Raw genomic sequence first — 24,792 nt, forward strand, 5'->3', positions numbered from 1 at the left:
GATAGGTAAAAGAACTGGACAGGTAAAATAAATGAACAGGTAAAAGAACTGGACAGGTAAAATAACTGGCCAGGTAAAAGAACTGAACAGGTGTATGAACTGAACAGGTGTATGAACTGGACAGGTAAAATGACTGGACAGGTAAAATAACTGGACAGGTAAAAGAACTGGACAGGTAAAATAACTGGCCAGGTCAAATAAATGAACAGGTAAAAGAACTGGACAGGTCAAATAACTGGTCAGGTAAAATAACTGAACAGGTGTATGAACTGAACAGGTGTATGAACTGGACAGGTGAAAGAACTGAACAGGTGTATGAACTGGACAGGTAAAAGAACTGGACAGGTGACATAACTGGACAGGTAAAAGGATTGGACAGGTAAAATGACTGGACAGGTAAAATAACTGGACAGGTAAAAGGACTGGACAGGTAAAAGAACTGGACAGGTAAAAGGACTGAACAGGTAAAATGACTGGACAGGAAAAAGAACTGGACAGGTAGGACAACTGAACGGGTAAAAGAACTGGACGGGTGAAATAACTGACAAGTGGAAGAACTGCACAGGTAAAAGAACTGGACAGGTAGGACAACTGGACAGGTAAAATAACTGGACAGGTAAAATAACTGGACAGGTAGGACAACTACCAAGGTGAGTGTTATTTCACTACATCACATTCATCAGCAGGACACCCTTATCTAGAGTGAATATTATTATACTGCCTGCTATACACTACATTCAGAATGTACGTTCAAAAGTTTGGGGTCACTTAGAAATGTCCTTGTTTTGAAAGAAAAGCACATTTTTTTGTCCATTAAAATAACATCAAATTGATCAGAAGTACAGTGTAGACATTGTTAATGTTGTAAATGATTATAGTAGCTGGAAATGGCAGATTTTTTATGAAATATCTACATAGGCGTACAGAGGCCTATTGTCAGCAACCATCACTCCTGTGTTCCAATGGCACGTTGTGTTAGCTAATCCGAGTTTATCACTTTAAAAGGCTAATTGATCATTAGAAAACAATTTTGCCATTATGTTAGCACAGCTGAAAACGGTTCTGATTAAAGGAGCAATTAAACTGGCCTTCTTTAGTTGAGTATCTGGAGTATCTGCATTTGTGGGTTCGAAGTAACATACAATGACTATTGCTGTGCATTGCTGTCTGGCTAACTGCCACAAGTTCCAAACTGGTCTGAAAGTAAAATACTTTTTAGGATGCAAAAACTGTGTAATTATTTTAGTTGAATGCTGAACACTACCCGCAAAATGTTTGTTGTCCTATATGTTGCATAAAATATGCTTTGGTGTGTTTTACCTCAGATATACACAATACACATGCATTGAGAATAAGTTACTGACTGTAAAACTGGAATATATATATATATATTTTTTTATACTTTTTTTTTTTTTGGCCTAGCATCACCCCTCCATTTCGAGCTCAAATAACATAATTTTCTTAACAAAACTGTTTGTGGATATGAAGCAATATGATTCGGTTTTTAAACGTAGGCCTACATAAGTATTATGGCAGTAGGAGGGGTTCTCTTGCTTGTCTTTCTGCGCTTGCTACGTTAGGTGCTGAGCACACGCTCGAACTTGAAGAACTTGAAATACCTGCCTGGTAGCTGTTGCCATAATGTGTCCAATCAAAACGCCGTGTGGGGCGTCTCGCGTAGGCCTATTTTCACCAGTTTTCAGAAGCAAGTCCCACGCTTTTGTCGGGTAAGTACATTTCATTCATTTAAACACAGCTCTGTGGGTATTGTATTTATTCAGGCGAAAAATGGTAAGATAAATATTCACACAAATATTGTAAGTTTATTTGAACTTTGCCCGTCATTTTCTATGAATTTACGGCGCGTGTGAAATGGGAAATAATATTTATGGTAATGTCCTTACAAGGACTGAAAGAAAGTTTAAAGGCCACTAAATGTGTGTCAAACTTTAAGATTATACCACGCCTCTCTAACGTGCAAAAAAAATGACACATTTGGTGATTCAATTAATTGTCTCCACATTATTTGGTGATTCAATGAACTAACCAGGATATATATTTTTTGAACGCAAACTATGTATCCTACGCGTTGGTTGTTGTGTGGTATACCTCTACTTGGTTATGGGAAATGTGACGTAATTTGTGATTTAAAGCGAGAATCCTTATGGTCACGACAACTGGGAACTCGGAAAAAAACGAGCTCAGACTGATACTAATTGTGATATCAGGGATATATTAATTACTAATTTAATTCAAAGGGCATTATTGGCATGGGAAACATATGTTTACATTGCCAGAGTAAGTGATATAGATCATTAACAAAAGTGTATGAATGTCTTATTTTTTTACAGTAAACATTACACTCACAAAAATGTCAAGGGCGTAGAGATATTTCATATGCCATATTATGGCTTTGTCACAACAGGGTATAATGGGAAAAAAATATGGGTTATATTTACAATGGTGTTGCTTCTTCACTGGTTGCCCTTTTCTTGTGGCAACAAGTCACAGCTAACTGCTGTGATGGCACACGGTGGTATTTCACTCAACAGAAATGGGAGTTTATCAAAAAATCGGGTTTGTTTTCGAATTCTTTGTGGGTCTGAGTAATCTGAGGGAAATATGTGCCTCTAATATGGTCATACATTTGGCAGGAGGTAAGGAAGTGCAGCTCAGTTTCCACCTCATTGTGTGGCCAGTGTGCACATAGCCTGTCTTCTCTTGAGGTCCAGGTCTGACTACGGCAGCCTCTCTCAATAGCTTTTTGCAACGGGAACCGTTTACAGTTTAAGAAACAAACGGAAGCAAACGAAACTGGGAATGATCTACCTGAATTTGTCCAATATAAACTCAAATTTTCATTACCAAGTAAATGACAAAGTAAACAACATTTGGAGTAAATGGTTTTTGTTGTAGAATTTGCTTCATGAATACACCCCAGTGATCTTTGCTCAGATAAGTTGGAGGTCTAGGATAATGCCCAAGTTGCTGAGTTGGATGACGGTTCAAAACGATTTTTTCCCAGTCAGTTTCTTTTTCTTCTCCAGCTTCCCTTTTGTCGTGAATACACTACATGTTGCTATATCCATTTTTGGACTAATAAGTCAATGATAAATCAAATCAAATGTATTTATATAGCCCTTCTTACATCAGCTGATATCTCAAAGCGCTGTACAGGAACCCAGCCTAAAACCCCAAACAGCAAGCAATGCAGGTGTAGAAGCACAGTGGCTAGGAAAAACTCCCTAGAAAGGCCAGAACCTAGGAAGAAACCTAGAGAGGAAGCAGGTTATGAGGGGTGGCCAGTCCTCTTCTGGCTGTGCCGGGTAAAGATTATAACAGAACATGGCCAAGATGTTCAAATGTTCATAAATGACCAGCATGGTCAAATAATAATAATCACAGTAGTTGTCGAGGGTGCAACAAGTCAGCACCTCAGGAGTAAATGTCAGTTGGCTTTTCAAAGCCGATCATTGAGAGCATCTCTACCGCTAATGCTGTCTCTAGAGAGTTGAAAACAGCATGTCTGGAACAGGTAGCACGTCTGGTGAACAGGTCAGGGTTCCATAGCCGCAGGCAGAACAGTTGAAACTGGAGCAGCAGCATGGCCAGGTGGCCTGGGGACAGCAAGGAGTCATCATGCCAGGTAGTCCTGAGGCATGGTCCTAGGGCTAAGGTCCTACAAGAGAGAATTAGAGCGAGCATACTTAAATTCACACAGGACACCGGATAAGACAGGAGAAATACTCCAGATTTAACAGACTGACCCTAGCCCCCTGACACAAACTACTGCAGCATAAATACTGGAAGCTGAGACAGGAGGGGTCAGGAGACACTGGCCCCATCTGATGATACCCCCGGACAGGGCCAAACAAGCAGGATATAACCCCACCCACTTTGCCAAAGCACAGCCCCCACACCACTAGAAGGATATCTTCAACCACCAACTTACCATCCTGAGACAAGGCTGAGTATAGCCCACAAAGAACTCAACCCACTCACTTGACACACCCCTCCTAGGGACGGCATGGAAGAGCACCAGTAAGCCAGTGACTCAGCCCCTGTAATAGGGTTAGAGGCAGAGAATCCCAGTGGAGAGAGGTGATCCGGCCAGGCGGAGACAGCAAGGGCGGTTCGTTGCTCCAGTGCCTTTCCGTTCACCTTCACACTCCTGGACAAGACTACACTCAATCATAGGACCTACTGAAGAGATGAGTCTTCAATAAAGACTTAAAGATTGAGACCGAGTCTGCGTCTCTCACATAGGTAGGCAGACCATTCCATAAAAATGGAGCTCTATAGTGGAAATTCTAGGGACATTTAGGAGGCCTGCATCTTGTGACAGAAGCGTACGTGTAGGTATGTACGGCAGGACCAAATCGGAAAGATGGGTAGGAGCAAGCCCATGTAATACTTTGTAGGTTAGCAGTAAAACCTTGGAATCAGCCCTTGCCTCAACAGAAAGCCAGTGTAGGGAGTGTAGGGAGCTAGCACTGGAGTAATATGATCAAATCTTTTGATTCTAGTCAAGATTCTAGAAGCTGTATTTAGCACTAACTGAAGTTTATTTCGTGCTTTATCCAGGTAGCCGGAAAGTAAAGCATTGCATTAGTCTAACCTAGAAGTGACAAAAGCATGGATACATTTTTCTGCATCATTTTTGGGCAAAGTTTCTGATTTTTGCAATGTTACGTAGATGGAAAAAAGCTGTCCTTGAAACAGTCTTGATATGTTTCTTCAAAAGCGAGGTCAGGGTCCAGAGTAACGCCGAAGTCCTTCACAGTTTTATTTGAGATGACTGTAAAACCATCAAGATAAATTGTCAGATTCAACAGAAGATTTCTTTGTTTCTTGAGACCTAGAACAAGCATCTCTTTTTGTTTAAAAGTAGAACATTTTTTAGCCATCCACTTCCTTATGTCTGAAACACAGGCTTCCATCGAGGGCAATTTTTGGGCTTCACCATGTTTCATCAAAATGTACAGCTGTGTTTCATCCGCATAGCAGTGAAAGTTAACATTATGTTTTCAAGTGACATCCCCAAGAGGTAATATATATATATATATATATATATATATATATGATAGATAGATAGATAGATAGATATATATATATCTATATATATATATATATATATATATATATATATATATATATATATATATATATATATATATATATATATATATATATATATATATATAGATGATATATATATATATATATATATATATATATATCTATATATATATATATCTATCTATATATATGTATGTGTGTGTGTGTGGTCCTAAAACGGAAACTTGAGGAACACTGAAATTTACAGTTGATTTGACAGAGGACAAACAATCCAGAGACAAACTGATATCTCTCCGACAGATAAGATCTAAACCAGGCCAGAACTTGTCCATATAGACCCATTTGGGTTTCCAATCTCTCCAAAAGAATGTGGTGCTCGATGGTATCAAAAGCTGCACTAAGGTCTAGGAGCACGAGGACAGATGCAGAGCCTCGGTCTGACGCCATTAGAAAGTCATTGCACTTGTGAAGGTGGTAAGTCTCAGTGCTCTGATGGGGTTTAAAACCAGACTGAGGCATTTGTATACATTGTTTGTCTTCAGGAAGGCAGTGAGTTGCTGCGCAACAGCTCTTTCAAAAATTTTGGAGAGGAATGGGAGCTTCAATATAGGCCGATAGTTTTTTATATTTTGTGGGTCAAGGTTTGGCTTTTTCAAGAGGCTTTTTTAGTGAGTTTGGTACACATCCGGTGGATAGAGAGCTGTTTATTATGTTCAACATAGGAGGGCCAAGCACAGGAAGCAGCTTTTTCAGTAGTTTAGTTGGAATAGGGTCCAGTATGTAGCTTGAAGGGTTAGAGGCCATGATTATTTTCATCATTGTGTCAAGAGATACAGTACTAAAACATTTGAGTGTCTCTCTTGATCCTAGGTCCTGGCAGAGTTGTGCAGACTCAGGACAACTGAGCTTTGGAGGAATACGCAGATTTAAAGGGGAGTCTGTAATTTGCTTTCTAATGGTCATGATGTTTTCCTCAAAGAAGTTCTTGAATGTATCACTGCTGAAGTGAAAGCCATCCTCTCTTGGGGAATGCTGCTTTTTAGTTAGCTTTGCGACAGTATCAATAATACATTTTGGATTGTTCTTATTTTTCTCAATTAAGTTGGAAAAATAGGATGATCGAGCAGCAGTGAGGGCTCTTTGATACTGCACGGTACTGTCTTTCCAAGCTAGTCGGAAGACTTCCAGTTTGGTGTGGCGCCATTTCCGTTCCAATTTTCTGGAAGCTTGCTTCAGAGTTCGGGTATTTTCTGTATACCAGGGAGCTAGTTTCTTATGACATATGTTTTTCGTTTTTAGGGGTGCGACTGCATCTAGGGTATTGCGCAAGGTTAAATTGAGTTCCTCAGTTAGGTGGTTAACTGATTTTTGTCCTCTGACGTCCTTGGATAGGCAGAGGGAGCCTGGAAGGGCATCAAGGAATCTTTGGGTTGTCTGAGAATTTATAGCACGACTTTTGATGATCCTTTGTTATACCCATTGATTCTTAAACAATATAAATTATAAATGCCTCATGAGCTTAGTTCAGAGCTCAAAATATAATCTTGTTGTACTCCACTGTTTGTAAACAACGTAAATGTAAACTATACATTTCATTTCATGGATGGTCAGTCCTTGCATCCATTACTCTGCCTATGAATTTGAGTGGTTACATTTCTCCAGTCCCATCCTGTAGCTTTTTAGCAAATGGGGGTGGGTCATTTTGTAATTGTTTTAATTAAGGATTATTGCTATAATCAATGACCAACTTCCTGTTCCAACAGTGTCAAATGGCTTCAGCATGGCAAAGCGTTCAGTCCATGCACCAGTGGATGTTGGAGAATGGAGGTATTTCAGAATTTGGGTATAGATTTTATGATAGGCCACTGACAATATAGGGGCATACTAGACTTTTTTTGTGATTCAGCCCGCAACACAAAATGTCACAGGACTGGATTATCTAGTTGCAATTGATACACGTAGGACATTCACCATCAGCCCCCTCACACAGTCAACAGATATAAAAATGTACTACATATAAGGTCAATCCAGCTCCAGTTGTGTACACAGTGCCTAATTTTCTCTATTGCATTTTTTTTATATACTGAATGTTATCAGATCTTCAACCTAAACCTATTAGATAAAGGGAACCCAAGTCAACAAATAACAATTACATACTTAGTTAATTTATTTCATTAACAAAGTAATACAACACCCAAAGCCCCTGTGTGAAAAAGTATTTGCCCCCCTTACACTCAATAACTGGTTGTGCTACCTTTAGCTGCAATGACTCCAACCAAACACTTCCTGTAGTTGTTGATCAGTCTCTCACGTCTCTGTGGAGGAACTTTGGCCCACTTGTTCATGCAGAACTGCTGTAACTCAGCGACATTTGTGGGTTTTCAAGCATGAACAGCTCATTTCAAGTCCTGCCACAACATCTCAATTGGGATTAGGTCTGGACTTTGACTAGGCCATTCCAAAACTTCAAATGTGTTGCTTTTTAGCCATTTTCACGTAGACCTAATTGTGTGTTTTGGATCATTGTCGTGCTGTATGATCCAGCTGCGTTTCTGCTCACAGACAGATGTCCTGACACTCTCCTGTATAATTCTCTGATACAGAGCAGAATTCATGGTTCCTTCTATTAAGGCAAGTCGTCCAAGTCCTAAAGCAGTAAAGCATCCCCAAACCATCATACTAACACCACCATGCTTGACCATTGGTATAAGGTTCACCAGGCATATTGGGACGCATGTCGTCCTAAAAGTTATACTTTTGAATCATCTGTCCATAGAACATTCTTCCAAGAGTCTTGATGATCATCCAGGTTCTTCCATGTGATTGTTTTTGGCTAACTTGAGTCAACGTTTTGGATGGCATGGCTCCCATTATGCCTGGCGAAAACCAAACACTGCATTCCACAGTAAGAACCTCATACTAACGGTCAAGCATGGTGGTGAAAGTGTCATGGTTTGGGGAGGGTTTGCTGCCTCAAGAACCTGGACGACTTGCCTTAATAGAATTCACTGTGAATTCTGCTCTGTATCAGAGAATTCTACATGGAAATGTTAGGCTGCCAGGTCATCCGTCTGTGAGCTGAAGTGCAGCAAGACAATGATCCGAAATACACAATCAAGTATACATTAAAATGCAATGGCCTAGTCAAAGTCCAGACCTAATCCCAATTGAGATGTTGTGGCAGGACTTGAAATGAGCAGTTCATACTTGAAAACTCACAAATGTCGCTGAGTTAAAGCGGTTTTGAATGCAAGAGTGGGCCAAAATTCCTCCACAGTGACGTGACAGACTGATCAACAACTTGCAGTCATTGCAGCTAAAGGTGACACAACCAGTTAGATTGTAAGGGGGCAATTCCTTTTTTTACACAAGGGAATTGGGTGTTGCATAACTTTGTTAAGGAAATAAATCAAATACACTACATGGCCAAAAGCATGTGGACACATGCTTGTCGAACATCTCATTCCAAAAACATCGGCATTAATATGGTGTTGATTCCCCGTTTGCTGCCAAAACTGCTTACACTCTTCTGGCAAGGCTTTCCACTAGATGTTGGAACATTGCAGGGACTTGCTTGCATTCAGCCACAAGAGCTTTAGTGATGTCGGCCAGTGTTGTTGGGCGATTAGACCTGGCTCGCAGTCGGTGTTCTAATTCATCCCAAAGATGTTCGATGGGATTGAGGTCAGGTCTCTGTACAGACCAGTCAAGTTCTTCCACACCAATCTCGACAAATCATTTCTGTATGGACCTCGCTTTGTGCATGGGGATATTGGTAGGCCGTCATTGTAAATAATAATTTGTTCTTAACTGACCTGCCTAGTTAAAGGTAAACATTTGTTTTATTGTCAAGAATGTCATTGTATGCTGTAGCGTTAAGATTTCCCTTCAATGGGACTAAAGGGCCTAGCCCAAACCATGAAAAATAGTCCCAGATCATTATTCCTCCTCCACCAAACTTTACAGTTGACACTGCATTCAGGCAGGTACTGTTCTCCTGGCATCTGCCAAATCCTGATTCGTCCGTCGGACTGCCAGATGGTGAAGCGTGGTTCATCACTCCAGAGAACGCGTTTCCACTGCTCCAGAGTCCAATGGTGGGGGTGCTTTACACTCTCCAGCCGTAGCTTGGCATTGTACATGGTGATCTTAGACTTGTGTGCTGCTGCTTGGCCATGGAAACCCATTTCCTGAAGCTTCCAACGAACAGTTATTGTGCTGACATTGCTTCCAGAGGCAGTTTGGAACTGAGTGGGTGTTGCAACCGAGGACAGATGATTTTTAGACGCCATGTGCTTCAGCACTCTGCAGTCCAGTGAGCTTGTGTGACCTACCACTTCGTAGCTGAGCTGTTGTTGCTCCTAGATGTGTCCACTTCACAATAACAGCACTTACAGTTGACCGGTGTAGCTCTAGCAGTTCAGAAATTTGATGAACTGACTTGTGGGAAAAGTGGCATCCTAAAATGGTGCCATGTTGAAACTCACTGAGCTCTTCAGGACGGGTCATTCTACTGCCAATGTTTGTTTATGGAGATTGCTTGGCTGTGTGCTCGATTTTATACTCCTGTCAGTAACGGGTGTAGCTGAAACAGCCGACTCCACTAATCTTAAGGAGTGTCCCTATATCTTTGGTCATGTAGTGTAAGTATCAATATTTTTTGTTATCTGTAAACTCAGAATCCCTTTATCTAATATTAGGTCTTGTTTGAAGGTCTGCTAACATTCAGTATAAAATTGGTTAAAAAAAGATATAGAAAATAATGGCACTGTAATACTAGTACTGCAATACTGTGCTGAATGCTATACTGTGCTATACTATACTGTGCTGAATGCACTGACTGTAAGTCACTGTAGATAAGATCGTCTGTTAAGTGACTAAAATGTAAATGTGTATTGTCCGCTGTGTTGGTACTGTCCAGGGTTTCCTGATTTCTATGAAATATGAGCTAGAATTAATGACAATATGAGTTAGTTTTCCTTCCAAAAGATGGTAATCAAGTATGTTATACTAAACAAAAATATAAATGCAACATGCAACAATTACAGCGTTTTTTTTTTTTTTTTACTGAGTTACAGTTCATATAAGGAAATCAGTCAATTGAAATCAATTCATTAGGTCCTAACCTATAGATTTCGCAGAGGCACAACCATAGGGCACCCACTATGGAGCCAGGCCCAGCCAATCAGAATGGGTTTTTCCCCACAAAAGGGCTTTGTTACTGACAGAAATACTCCTCAGTTTCATCAGCTGTCCGGGTAGCTGGTCTCAAGACGATCCGGCAGATGAAGAAGCCGGATGTGGAAATCCTGGGATGGCATGGTTACACGTGGTCTGCGGTTGTGAGACTGTTTGGGCGTACTGCCAAATTCTCTGAAATTACATTGGAGACGGCTTATGCTAGAGAAATGAACATTACATTATTTGGCAACAGCTCTGGTGGACATTCCTGCAGTCAGCATGCCAATTGCACACTCCCTCAACTTGAGACATTTGTAGCAGTGTGTTGTGTGACAAAACTGCACATATTAGTGGCCTTTTATTGTCCCCAGCACCTGTGTAATGATCATCCTGTTTAATCAGCTTCTTGATATGCCACACCTGTCAGGTGGATGGATTATCTTGGCAAAGGAGAAATGCTCACGAACAGGGATAAGCTTTTAGTGCGTATGGAATATTTCTGGGATCTTTTATTTTAGCTCATGAAACATGGGACCAACACTTTACATGTTGCGTTTTATATTTTTGTTCAGTATAAAAAAACAGCTTTTCTGTGTTTTGAATGTTGTGGGCGTACGCTAAGAACAGAATGGTGTGAGCGATTGCTGGTCATTAAAAATATTCACGGCATGTAGCTGCTCATTGTCCAGCTCAGCTATTGAGCCATCTTGACGTCATATATAAAAAAAAAACATTTTAAAAATAAATAAGGAAATGGCAAGCATTTTTGAAAAGGTCTGTTTGAGATACAACTTTGAGGTGGGGTTTTGGAAGTTTTTTTTATACTTTGGCCACTCGTACAGGACGAGTCAACAACATTAATTGGGAATGAGTTAACAGAATATTAACATTTTAAAAGTGAGATGAATACAGTGGGCTACCATGTTTACTTCCAGATAAGAGGACAGATCCATGGTTACTGGTCTACTCCCCCATGCCAGTGGCTTCTATAGTCCTCCTATATCTCGGTGTGGTCTGGGCTGGGCCCAAGCTGATGAAACACAGGCAACCTGTTGACCTCAAGGCTGTGCTCATTGTCTACAACTTCGCCATGGTCTGCCTGTCTGTCTACATGTTCCACGAGGTGTGCTCCAACTCCCATCAAAATTAGTGGATTTCTCTTTAAATGTGTTCGTGTGTGTTCAGCAGCCATAGAAATGGGCCTAATTTATGTTTTATTATGAAATGTTTCACCTGACCAATAAAGGTTTTTATGTTACAGTTCTTGGTCACGTCCATGCTGTCTAACTACAGTTACTTGTGTCAACCTGTGGATTACAGCACTAGCCCACTGGCGATGAGGGTAAGAGTGCATCTGAATAGCCCCTACTGTACACAAACCGTTGAACCTCTCACATAGTTGACCTAACTTGTAAATGCCCCCAAATAGTACACATATCTATTCCATCTCTGAAGACTGTCCCAAAGCCCTGGCCATAACAGTGGATAACTCTCCCTGTCTGTTTGTTTCACCAGATGGCCAAAGCATGCTGGTGGTTTTTCTTCTCCAAGGTCATAGAATTGGCTGACACGGTAAAACACATTGAAAATCAAGGTTATATTCATTAGGTACCAAACGGAAGAAAACAAAGTGAAATGGGGACTACTTGTCCAGGAAATGCTAATTTTCGTGTTCTGTTGCAAAACGTTTTCCTACGGTGTGCATTAATCAATATGACCCAGGATTAACGTCAGACTCATGTGAAACATTGGAGATCCATTTCAAACCCATTCCAAACTCTCCATTCACAGGTGTTTTTCATCCTGAGGAAGAAAAACAGTCAGCTGACCTTCCTGCATGTCTATCACCATGGCACCATGATCTTCAACTGGTGGGCAGGGGCAAAGTACCTGGCTGGAGGCCAATGTAAGTCTAGCAGTACGAAGACCAGGAACTCTGTATCCTATTCGTTAATGCCATATATATTTTTAACATTTTATTTTACCTCTATTTAACTAGGCAAGTCAGTTAGGAACAAATTCTTATTTTCAATGATAACCCACTGTTCCTAGGCTAACTGCCTTGTTCAGGGGCAGAACGACAGATTTGTACCTTGTCAGCTCGGGGGTTTGAACTTGCAACCTTCCGGTTACTAGTCCAACACACTAACCACTCTCCAAGTTATCGCTCTAATTAACGCTCTAAGATGTTTTATGAACTCTGTTGGGACTTCTCAACACCTGGTAGGCACCTGCTAGACTTACAAATAGACAGTCATTGTCAGTCGCTCTGAATAAGAGTGTCGGCTAAATTACTCAAATATAAATATAAAATGATTTATGGGGTCCTAACAAATTGTCCATACCATTCATGATGCTGTGCAACAGATAGTTGAGATGTTTTGTGTTCCTCTCTCTCCTAGCGTTCTGCATCGGTCTTCTCAACACCTTCGTCCACACTGTAATGTACTCCTACTACGGACTGGCTGCTCTTGGGCCTCACATGCAGAAGTACTTATGGTGGAAACGCTATCTGACGTCACTTCAGCTGGTGAGTGGCTCTATCTACAGCTCTGCAGACATCTAGTGAGGTTTAAGAAAAAGGGGATACATCTGGGGTTTGTGAATTTGTTGGCTACTACAGAAGCTTAGAGTATTAAGGGATTAAGACCTGGATTCAATCAGTTCAGTGTTAACCCACCATAACCAACAACTGCATAGCCTATTATTGCTTTTGTTCAGGATGATGTCGGAGTTTGTAACTGTGTTAGAGTAGTCAAATTGGTGAGCGGTTGCTCTTGTGGTCATTGTCAAGAAACCACACCCATCCTTAAATCCCACCCGCATTAATAGTTCACAACAAGAACGTGTAGGCTATATAGAAACTATGACACTCAAAGTGAAAACCATTTAAACAATAGGCTAAGGAATTATATCAGCCTAGTTGAGGTGTAGATTACATCACACATTTCAGTGTTGGATTTTGTAACGCATTGGATTTCTACTAATGCCACATGGTGCATCCAATGGCGATGACCGCGATAACACTTGGAGACGATTGTGGATTTGACAGCTCCACCACGGTTACACCTCTGACGTAACCTATACAAAAGCAATAATAGGCTATGCAATTGTCGGTTATAACTGATTGAATCTAGGCCTTACGTGTGGTAGAAAACAGATTGTGATTATGAACGAAGATATCTGAGAAGGTTGTTCTTAAGCAATGTTCTCCTGATGATGGTTTCAGCTCCAGTTTGTCCTGCTGACAACTCACACAGGCTACAACCTCTTCACTGAGTGTGACTTCCCAGACTCCATGAATGCCTATGTGTTTTTCTACTGTGTCAGCCTCATCCTACTCTTCAGCAACTTCTACTATCAGAGCTACCTCAGCAGGAAGAGCAAGAAGATGTGAAGGATATGGCCGTGACCCCACTCTCCGAGGGTGTCTCGGGATATGCCAAGAGAAACGCATTTCCAATTGAATAGGACAAATATAAGCACCCACCAAATGATGTATTTATTATCATATTCATAATCACACTGTCTTACTGTACCTGAATTAAATTCACTGTCAATTTAAACATTTTGCAAAAACATTATCTGGATATTTATTTGTGAAGCCTCCTACAATATTCCCTATGGCAGCATTTTGAAAACTTGGTCCTGGGGAACCCCGAGAAGTGCATTTATTTTTTATTTTTGTCCAAGCACTACACAGCTGATTCAAATAATCAAAGCTTGATAATGAGTTGATTGTCTCTTTTTTGCAGATGTGTAGTTCTAGGGCAAAACCAAAATATGCACCCAGGGTGTCCATTGACTGAGTTTGGAAAACCCAGTCTTTAACTGGCTGTGAACCTATGAAGAGAGAACAGTCATCACACATTGTCTCAATACCACTGCATTCCTTTTCATAATGTTACTGTGAAAAGCTGAGACTGCTCACAAGAGGGCAGAGTATGTCAATGGTTGGTGTTCCTCTTACCTGTGTGTCGAACCGTCCTCCACTGGAACTTTTCTGAAACTTGACATACACTACTTTGTAGTGCTGCTGCTTATATCTTGGGCATATTCATTTCACATTATAGCATATATAGTGCTTTAGTTAGAGGCGCAGACGCTGTACTTGGTGCTATAACCATGTTTTACTACAAAGCAAGGCTTATAGGAAAAGGAGAAGAATTCCTGACCACTGTTTTGTTTGAATGCTCCTCCGATACTTAAAATAGTTTTATTTTACTGACATGGCATTACCTTGCAGCTGTGCTAGTTCTGTGGATGTGCATACCGCCATAAGATATGTATTTAATTAGGGATCCCCATTAGCTGTTGCCAAGGCAGCAGCTACTCTTCCTGGGGTCCAAACACATTAAGGCACTTACATATACAACAAAAGATAAAACAGTACATCCATATAACATTAAAAAGTCACAATTGTGTTATTGTACAATTATTTATTTCTTAAACTTGGAAATAACAAACATTCAAGACTGCTTTAAACAAACTGTACATTTATACACAAAGTAGATTTGACTGTTCCAGAATATGTAATGTATGACCACCCCTCCATTTACCTTCCAGAAATATCTTCAGACAATCTAAACAAATAAACAAGGCATTTCATCCACTGTAAAAACACTGCAAAATTATATATTTTTCTACATTTCAGTCCCTAGTAGATTGAACAATGTAGAAAGAGACAGGCAATTCTGGACTAGGTTATGTCTTAGAAATGTGTCCATTTGGATGCATCTGAGTCCATGTGGAATCTGTTGGGCAGGGCTGTAGGAAGCTCTTGTTTTGTTACAGAGTTATGACTGACAGTCGTTCTAGAGCAGTAGAGATTGTTTTCAATTGTATTGTTTCCTTTAGAACAGAACAAACTTGTAAGGAATGGATGCCACTCCAGACTATTGAGATACATCGCCCGTATAGCGATACCCAGGGTAGTATCGGGTCCTCTATGTCTCTGTGTAGACGGAGGACATCTGACTCAGGCTGCGGTCGAAGCTGTTCACCTGGAAGAAGATGCTCTCCTCTGGGCTGGAGGAGAACTGGCACTCCCCTGATCCTTGGAGGTCCTGTGCCAAGCTGAAGCCTGGGGTAGGAGACCACTGAATTAGACACACAATCAAATTTGATGCTACACTGTTTAGTGCATGGGGAAATAGTTGGCTTGATCAACATACAGAAATAATTCAATTATTGATTTTAGTGCACACACACTTCTCATTCAATGAAGAGGGGGAAAATAATGACAGAGAAACAAGACCGAAACTGTTAAGAGGAGAAGGAGGAAGCTGTGGTGATCTACGCCAGGTCTCACCTGCAGCAGAGCCACTGCTGGTACTCGACATGTGGAAGCCGTTGTTCTGGTGGGAAGTGTAACCATGTGAATCCGCTGGTACATGAACACCACTCACAGACTGTTCCATTCTGTACGAGTCTCCAAAATGGAAGCAGCTCTGAAAGCTGCCCTGGTAATCTACAGAGAGAAGGGAGGAGAGGATCAAGCACAGAATAACTAAAATGGACAAAGCCCCTTGCACCACTGCAATTTAACTGGAACTCTCTAGGGAATGCTCAGTATGGCCACTGGACCTATACAGTGGCTTGCAAAAGTATTCACCCCCTTGGCATATTTCCTATTTTATTGCCTTACAACATGGAATGAAAATAGTTTTTGGGGGGGGTGTGCATCATTTGATTTACACAACATGCCTACCACTTTGAAGATGTGAAATATTTATTTATTGTGAAAGAAATAAGACAAAAAAACTGAAATGCTATTTCCTCCTCTGACACACACAATATTTAATCTAGCCATCACAGGGTGGCTCTTCTGCTGCTGTAACTAAATAAAAAACGTTATTATACACATTACACAGGGATGGGGAGGGAGGGGCCTGCCGCTGCAACAAAAGACCACTTGAGCATGCGTAACTATTCACCCCCAAAGTCAATACTTTGTAGAGCCACCTTTTACAGCAATTACAGCTGCAAGTCTCTTGGGGTATGTCCCTATAAACTTGGCACATCGAGCCACTAGGATTTTTGCCCATTCTTCAAGTCAAAACATCTCCAGCTCCTTCAAGTTGGATGGGTTCCGCTGGTGTACAGCAATCTTTAAGTCATAACACAGATTCTCAATTGGATTGAGGTCTGGGCTTTGACTAGGCCATTCCAAGACATTGAAATGTTTTCCCTTAAACCACTCAAGTGTTGCTTTAGCAGTATGCTTAGGGTCATTGTCTTGCTGGAAGGTGAACCTCCGTCCCAGTCTCAAATCTCTGGAAGACAAACAGGTTTAACTCAATTTCCCTGTATTTAGCGCCATCCATCATTCCTTCAATTCTGACCAGTTTCCCGGTCTCTGCCGATGGAAAAACACCCCCACAGCATGATGCTCCCACCACCACACTTCACTGTGGGGATGGTGTTCTCGGGGTGATGAGAGGTGTTGGGTTTGCACCAGCATTTTCCTTGATGGCCAGAAAGCTAAATTTCTGTCTCATCTGACCAGTGTACCTTCTTCCATATGTTTGGGGAGTATCCCACATGCCTTTTGGCAAACACCAAACGTGTTTCCTTATTTTTTTTTTAAGCAATGGCTATTTCTGCCCACTCTTCCGTAAAGCCCAGCTCTGTGGAGTGTACGGCTTAAAGTGGTCCTATGGACAGATACTCCACTCTCCGCTGTGGAGCTTTGCAGCTCCTTCAGGGTTATTTTTGGTCTCTATGTTGCCTCTCTGATTAATGCCCTCCTTGCCTGGTCTGTGAGTTTTGGTGGGCGGACCTCTCTTGGCAGGTTTGTTGTGGTGCCATATTCTTTCCATTTTTTAAATAATGGATTTAAATGGTGCTGCGTGGGATGTTCAAAGTTTCAGATATTTTATAACCCAACCATGATCTGTACTTCTCCACAACTTTGTCCCTGACCTGTTTGGAGAGCTCCTTGGTCTTCATGGTGCCGCTTACTTGGTGGTTCCCCTTACTTAGTGGTGTTGCCTTTCAGAACAGATGTGTATATATACTGAGATCATGTGACACTTAAAGTCCACCTGTGTGCAATATATTTAACTAATTAGGTGACTTCTGAAGGTAAGCACTTTTTTGTATTTAATTACATTTTTTAAAATTTATTGTAAGTATTTTTTTACATTTCACTTCACCAATGGACTATTTTGTGTATGTCTATTACATGAAATCCAAATAAAAATCAATTTAAATTACAGGTTGTAATGCAACAAAATAGGAAAAACGGCAAGTGGGATGAATACTTTTGCAAGGCACGATAGACTTAGGTCCAATGGGAATACCAATTTCAGTCATTCTATTTCTATCGGGTCAAGAGGGTGTCTGAAGGGGGCATTCATTCTGACCAAACAATATGGAGTGATTATGTTTGTAAACTGATTCCATACATCAACTTGAAACATTGTGTGACTTCGAGCTATTATAATGCTACATTTGTGTTAGCGCGCTAACTCTTCCAGTTCCTTCGTGGTAGCATTTGCCAATTGTCCCCCTTCTATTTTTGTACTCAAGTAAGACCACAGGAGTCATGATAATGTGAATGCAGCCATTTCTGGAGCACTGTATGCAACTCGCTGACCACAGCGCGGTTTCACAGACGTCCATGCGTAGATCTTTAACAGGGAAAGCTGTGTTTAAGGTATTAGCGAGCGGGTCTGCAGTGACAGCTAGCTAGAGCAGCCTTAGTGGAGCTCGGAGAGAGAGCGAGAGACAGCTGACTACAGAAGGCAGTGTTTTGTTGGCTAATTCAGAGCAGAAGAGGTTCCTGCCTGTGGTTTCCCCTGCTCTGTCTCGCTAACTGCAATCTTCTCTCTTTGCTCAACGCCAAACACTCTAACAGATCCATGGGCCGCGTCCCAATTCTCCGACACGGCTTCCTCCCCTTGTGTCCTTTCATGTTCATATGGTGGTAAAGTGTGAGGATTAGGCCTATTCAATGGAATGGAATGTTTTAAACGGTGCAGTTACAACTGTATTTGATTCTTTTCTCTTTTCCACACGAAAGAAAGTTGTGTCAGTTCCATAAAAGTGGAAATGGGGTGTTCAGAGAGTTGCAGACAGAAATCTATTACATAGAACTGCTGCATTATCTATCCTACATGACAGAACGTTGAGTCAGTTGTGTAATACACAGAGTTCAAAACATTAGGAACACCTGCTCTTTCCATGACAGACTGACCAGGTGAATCCAGGTGAAAGCTATTGTCCCTTATTGATATTAAATCCACTTCAATTAGTGTAGATTTGATTTATCTTTATTTAATCAGGTAGGCCAGTTGAGATCAAGTTCTCATTTACAACTGTGACCTGGCCAAGATAAAGCAAAGCAGTGCGACACAAACAACACAGTTACACATGGAATAAACAAACGTACAGTCAATAACACAATAGAACAAAAAGTTTATATACAGTGTGTGCAAATGAGGTAAAATAAGGGAGGTAAGTAGTGGTGAAATAATTACAATTTAGCAATTAAACACTGGAGTGATAGATGTGCAGAAGATGAATGTGCAAGTAGATACCGGGGTGCAAAGGAGCAAAAAAATAATAACAGTATGGGGATGAGGTAGTTGGATGGGCTATTTACAAGATGGTCTATGTACAGGTGCAGTGATCTGTGAGCTGCTCTGACAGCTGGTGCTTAAAGTTAGTGAGGGAGATGAGTCTCCAGATGAAGGGGAGGAGAGACATGGATTCTGTATGTGTGCCATTCAGAGGGTGAATGGGCAAGACAAAATATTTAAGTGCCTTTGAACGGGGAATGGTAGTAGGTGCCAGGTGCACTAGTTTGAGTGTGTCAAGAACTGCAACGCTTCTGGGGTTTTCACACTCAACAGTTTCCTGTGTGTATCAAGAATGGTCCACCACCCAAAGGACATCCAGCCAACTTGACACAACTGTGGGAAGCATTGGAGTCAACATGAGCCAGCATCCCTGTGGAAAGCTTCCGACACCTTATAGAGAGTCCAGGCCCCAACAAATTGAGGAAGTTATGAGGGCAAAAGGGGGTACAACTCAATATTAAGGAAGGTGTTATTAATTTTTTGTGCGCTCAGTGTATACATTTCTGTATTCAACCAATGCTCGGAGGGTTCCAGCCAACTAAATTGGCCTGTTGGTTAGCTTGGGTTGAGAGAGGACAGACTGTGCTGGTCTGATCTTACCTTCGCTGGCAGCCTGCTGGTGGTAGTGAGAGTAGGGCTTGTGGTGGGGGTGGAGGTGCTGCTGTTGCTTCTCCAGAGGAGGAGGGGAAGTGCCTGTACCCTTCATCCCTGGGGAGAGGAGAGGACCTGACATGCTGGAGGAGAGAGCGAGAGAAAGAGAGAATTAATTGTCTAATTTCCCCATATTTTGAAATGATCAGATGCTGAAGTGCATAAATACAATGATTTACTATTTATACACTCTGACAACTGTGGTTTCATATTTTTTATTTTAATCAAACGCCTTGTTTGATCAAAGTGCTATGTACTAAGCAGCATTTATCTAACCAACACACTGGAGCAGTTAAAGGATCTTGAATGGCCCTAATAGTATGCTGTACTGTATGTTGTCGGGGGAATGGAAACTTCAGCTTCCCACAATCCTCCATCTACCACATGATCTAAAGTCAACAAACACCAGAGCATGCATTCTACTGAAAGCCCCCTGTGCCTTGTGGCCTCGGAGGAGAAAGCCTATTCGTGTTTAGGCATATGAGCATGACATGTTTGTGACATAGCGTACCCCAACTGCTCGGGGCGGGCGAGCAACAACTAAGGCTTTCTGGATTGCGATTAAATAAATTAAGCTTTGTCCGTGGTGGTATTAGACACAGATGTGTGCAAACAAATCTTTATAAATGTTAAGCAGAATAGCTCCAACTAGACGAGACTGTGCCAATACCCAAAAGATCTGTGGAGTGTATTGTTCTTCAGGGTACACTTCAAAGAGTCACACTTTGCATTGAGCGCACCAATTTTCAGAGAGGAAGGAAAACAACAACAAGTGGGATGAATTGCTTTTTAAATCAGAGTTATAACTAACAGATGGGATGTTTTTCCAACCTTTCCAATTAGAACCATATAGACGTAGGATTTGAATTTGAGCCAGTTTGCTACAGCAGGGGGAAAAAATCCTGCATTAACAGGAAATGTGAATTATTATGCAGATTATAATTCATGGACAATTTTTTGTAGGGGTTGATACAATTCAGGTCTGAAATGTTAAAGAGGAAACTACAAACTTTAGAAGCCTTTTTAAACCTGGAACACTCTACAAGTTTGCATTTCCTGCTGTGTCGTGCAACAACAGGATGATCAAAGTAAGATATGGCATCTGTAGTTACGCTGTTAGGACGTTCGAAAAACCTGCAATCAACATGAAAAAAGAAATCATGGAATTGGGAGGGTTTCATTTAACTACGTTATGAAGCGTTATGAAAGCAGATTGTCAATACACTCTTAGAAAAAAGGGTGGTATCTAGAACCTAAAAGGGTTCTTCAGCTGTCCCCATAGGAGAACCCTTTGAATAACCCTTTTTGGTTCTAGGTATAACCCTTTCCAAAGAGGGTTTTTACATGGAACCCAAAATGGTTCTATGTGGAACCAAAAAGGGTTCTCCCTGGAAACAGAAAGGGTTTTCCTATGGGGACAGCCAAAGAACCCTTTTGGAACCCTTTTTTCTAGGAGTGTGGGACCACCACATCCTCTTCTGTAAATAATGTCACAGGAACCATCATTTGTCATCCATCTACCCAGTCTTATATTCAGAGCTATAATGCAACTCCCCCTGTATTTCATTGTTGTACAGTGAATAATGTGAAGACTATAACTACAGTATGAGTATCAATAATGTGAAGAATATAACTACAGTACGAGTATCAATAATATGAAGAATATGACTACAGTACGAGTATCAATAATGTGAAGAATATGACTACAGTACGAGTATCAATAATGTGAAGAATATGACTACAGTACAAGTATCAATAATGTGAAGAATATGACTACAGTACGAGTATCAATAATGTGAAGAATATGACTACAGTACGAGTATCAATAATGTGAAGAATTTGACTACAGTACGAGTATCAATAATGTGAAGAATTTGACTACAGTACGAGTATCAATAATGTGAAGAATATGACTACAGTATGAGTATCAATAATGTGAAGACTTTGACTACAGTACGAGTATCAATAATGTGAAGACTTTGACTACAGTACGAGTATCAATAATGTGAAGACTTTGACTACAGTACGAGTATCAATAATGTGAAGACTTTGAATATGACTATCAATAATGAGTATCAATAATGTGAAGAATATGACTACAGTATGAGTATCAATAATGTGAAGAATATGACTACAGTATGAGTATCAATAATGTGAAGAATATGACTACAGTACGAGTATCAATAATGTGAAGAATATGACTACAGTACGAGTATCAATAATATGAAGAATATGACTACAGTACGAGTATCAATAATGTGAAGAATATGACTACAGTACGAGTATCAATAATGTGAAGAATATGACTACAGTATGAGTATCAATAATGTGAAGACTTACTACAGTACGAGTATCAATAATGTGAAGAATATGACTACAGTACGAGTATCAATAATGTGAAGAATATGACTACAGTATGAGTATCAATAATGTGAAGACTTTGACTACAGTACGAGTATCAATAATGTGAAGACTTACTACAGTACGAGTATCAATAATGTGAAGAATATGACTACAGTACGAGTATCAATAATGTGAAGAATATGACTACAGTATGAGTATCAATAATGTGAAGAATATGACTACAGTACGAGTATCAATAATGTGAAGAATATGACTACAGTACGAGTATCAATAATGTGAAGAATATGACTACAGTACGAGTATCAATAATGTGAAGAATATGACTACAGTACGAGTATCAATAATATGAAGAATATGACTACAGTACGAGTATCAATAATGTGAAGAATGACTACAGTACGAGTATCAATAATGTGAAGAATATGACTACAGTACGAGTATCAATAATGTGAAGAATATGACTACAGTATGAGTATCAATAATGTGAAGACTTACTACAGTACGAGTATCAACAGAGTGTAAAGTCTGGCTCTGGGTGAGATCATATCATGCCTTTTGATTGCATTTCAACCAAATTGGTTTTCTTCTTTGCTCCAAACACACACATTCTTTTACATTCTTCAACTACAGTCGAGACCAGATAGATATAAACCCCTCCATAAGCGAGAGGCCTAATTTCCTCACAAATATTTAACAGCCATTTAGTATCCTCTTCCAGTTGCATTTCTGGAATACCAATACACAAACTGTTGCTGTGTTACTATGTGCCGTGGATGGATGCATATGGTTTGCAGTACGAGCTCTGTGAATGTGATGACAGAGAGTTGCTGGAGGCGGCATAGCCCTCAGATGACGCAGCTCTAACCTTGTGAGAGAGCTAGCTCAGTGACAAGGTCAGGACCCACCCAGTGCTAAGACGCTACCTGGTAGACACTTTCTACACTCCACAGGAACAGATTAATAACCCCTAAGGTTGATGTCCCATGCCCCCGCGGAAATTCAATTAGCATAGTAAAAAAAATCCCCATAAAAATGTGTCAGTTTAAGCTAGAGATATCTGTTTTTTGGCATTGGATGCATCTCAATACACCGCCTCCGCCTATGTAGCACTATGAAAAGTGGCAGAGCTAGAGCAGTGTTTGTCAGACCATGAGACATCCTGGAAATTGGTATTCTCACAAAATGGTCTGTAGTGTCCGAACGGTTTGGCCTACAAACTATTATTCAATGTGTTTATACGGGCTAATAGCAGTAAAGCACCAATTGTTTTTTCATCAAATATTTTTTTTATACTTCAAGGGGTCTTAAAATTCTAAATCAAATTGCTAAATGATCCTTGGTATGACCTTCTTAAACCCCTCCCCTGCCCCCGCTTAGACAGGGCTTGGACTAGGGGGTCCCTTGAACTATTATTATTATTATTTTTATCTCAATGGAACTTACCTGGTTAAATAAAGGATAAAAAAAAAGAAAAGTGATAGAGATATGTGTCAAAGATAGTTATTTAGAGTGTGACCATGTAATATTTATCTATTTGGAACCTATCCATGTATTAACCATGGACTCAGACCTCTGTTTTTTCAGCTACAACCCCTCTCTCTTCTACCTCTTGAGCTTAGAGAGCCACCCACCTCTCCACTGAAGACAGCCAACGCAGTGTCGAACCAACGTTGTCTCCCTGCATAGCATTAGCACTTCGCGCGGCCCCAAGCTAGCGGCGATCATGGTTAATCCGTCCGCTGGCACGGGCCAGCGCTGCCGCCATGCGTTTCTACAGAGAGCGGCACTCCCCCAGGAGGTGCTGTCAGCACAAACTCAGGAAACAGTTATACTGTTCATATTTTTACAAGCAGCCTCTATGTGCAGCTAAAGTGAATCATAAGCTAATCACTGCCAGCTGCCGCCTGTGCTCAGGCTCAAGGAATGAGGGGAATCTTTCATATGCTGCACAGAGTATACATTTCTCCCCTGGTATTCACCTTCCCTGTTCATCCTCCTTCTCCTCCTCCTCCTCTCTTGACAGCCTTTTTCCAGGCAGCCAGCTAGCCACCCCTTACCCCTTCTGTTGTGAGAGTGTGGTTGACCCCTGACTTCTAGGTAGATTGACAGAGTGACTGCTACCAGATAGGCTATTGACTGAGATCAGGATGGACGATGAGTGCTAGGGGTGAGATGTTGGGGTGAGGGTTTCAGATCAATGATGAGGGCTAGGGGTGAGGGTTTCTGATCAATGATGAGGGCTAGGGGTGAGATGTTGGGGTGAGGGTTTCAGATCAATGATGAGGGCTAGGGGTGAGGGTTTCTGATCAATGATGAGGGCTAGGGGTGAGATGTTGGGGTGAGGGTTTCAGATCAATGATGAGGGCTAGGGGTAAGATGTTGGGGTGAGGGTTTCAGATCAATGATGAGGGCTAGGGGTGAGATGTTGGGGTGAGGGTTTCAGATTGAAGGTGGATGAGAGTGAGTGTAAAAGAACTGGCTGGCCAATGTTTGAGAGAACTCACTGATTGAATCACTCAGCCAGAGCATCTTTGACACAGCTTACTAGCAATAGTACAATGGACAGGACTCAGTGACTAAGACTCTGTTTACCTGACTTAGGGACTAGGACTCCGTTTACCTGATTTAGGAATAATACTGACTTATATGACTGAGTGAATATGACTCAATGCAATATCTTGAAGTGAACATGATTCCAGGAATACAATTTGATTCAGCAGACATAGATTGAGCCTTGCAATAAACTTGGCTTCAGAACTCTTAGGACAGACCAAACGGATCAAGACTGCACATTCCAACCTGGACGCTGTAACATCACCCTCGGGCCAAAACAATCCAACCAAACGTATTCACATTCCAACCTGGACACTGTAACATCACCCTCGGGCCAAAACAATCCAACCAAACGTATTCACATTCCTACAACACATGC

General features: G+C 41.0%; 2 protein-coding genes across 4 annotated transcripts in view; one reads left to right on the forward strand and one right to left on the reverse strand.

Moving 5' to 3' along the window:
- The first annotated feature begins 1,621 nt into the window (after nt 1-1,621).
- On the forward strand, nt 1,622-13,826 carry LOC112246732 (elongation of very long chain fatty acids protein 4-like). 3 transcript variants are annotated; one of them, XM_024415239.2, is made up of 8 exons: nt 1,622-1,727; nt 6,843-6,906; nt 11,196-11,383; nt 11,522-11,602; nt 11,776-11,832; nt 12,052-12,166; nt 12,663-12,790; nt 13,490-13,826. In XM_024415239.2, exons 2-8 carry the CDS (start codon nt 6,849-6,851, stop codon nt 13,655-13,657), a joined length of 795 nt encoding a protein of 264 aa, XP_024271007.1. In that variant the 5' UTR covers nt 1,622-1,727; nt 6,843-6,848; the 3' UTR covers nt 13,658-13,826. The 3 variants fall into 3 exon arrangements, with proteins under 3 accessions (XP_024271007.1, XP_024271006.1, XP_024271008.1); XM_024415238.1 differs by lacking the exon at nt 1,622-1,727 and adding an exon at nt 1,772-1,791; XM_024415240.2 differs by lacking the exon at nt 1,622-1,727 and adding an exon at nt 5,950-6,011.
- A 732-nt stretch (nt 13,827-14,558) lies between these two features.
- The window catches only part of LOC112246729 (zinc finger protein GLIS1-like), a 154,062-nt gene continuing 143,828 nt past the window's right edge, over nt 14,559-24,792 (reverse strand). The window contains exons 9-11 of the mRNA XM_024415237.2: nt 19,446-19,579; nt 15,572-15,730; nt 14,559-15,343 (exon numbers count right to left, since the gene is read on the reverse strand). Of these exons, the coding sequence (XP_024271005.1) occupies nt 15,207-15,343; nt 15,572-15,730; nt 19,446-19,579 (430 nt within the window). The 3' untranslated portion in view covers nt 14,559-15,206. The remainder of the gene's footprint in view (nt 15,344-15,571; nt 15,731-19,445; nt 19,580-24,792) is intronic.

Source organism: Oncorhynchus tshawytscha, linkage group LG06 (assembly GCF_018296145.1).
Source record: "Oncorhynchus tshawytscha isolate Ot180627B linkage group LG06, Otsh_v2.0, whole genome shotgun sequence".
NCBI lineage: Eukaryota > Metazoa > Chordata > Actinopteri > Salmoniformes > Salmonidae > Oncorhynchus > Oncorhynchus tshawytscha.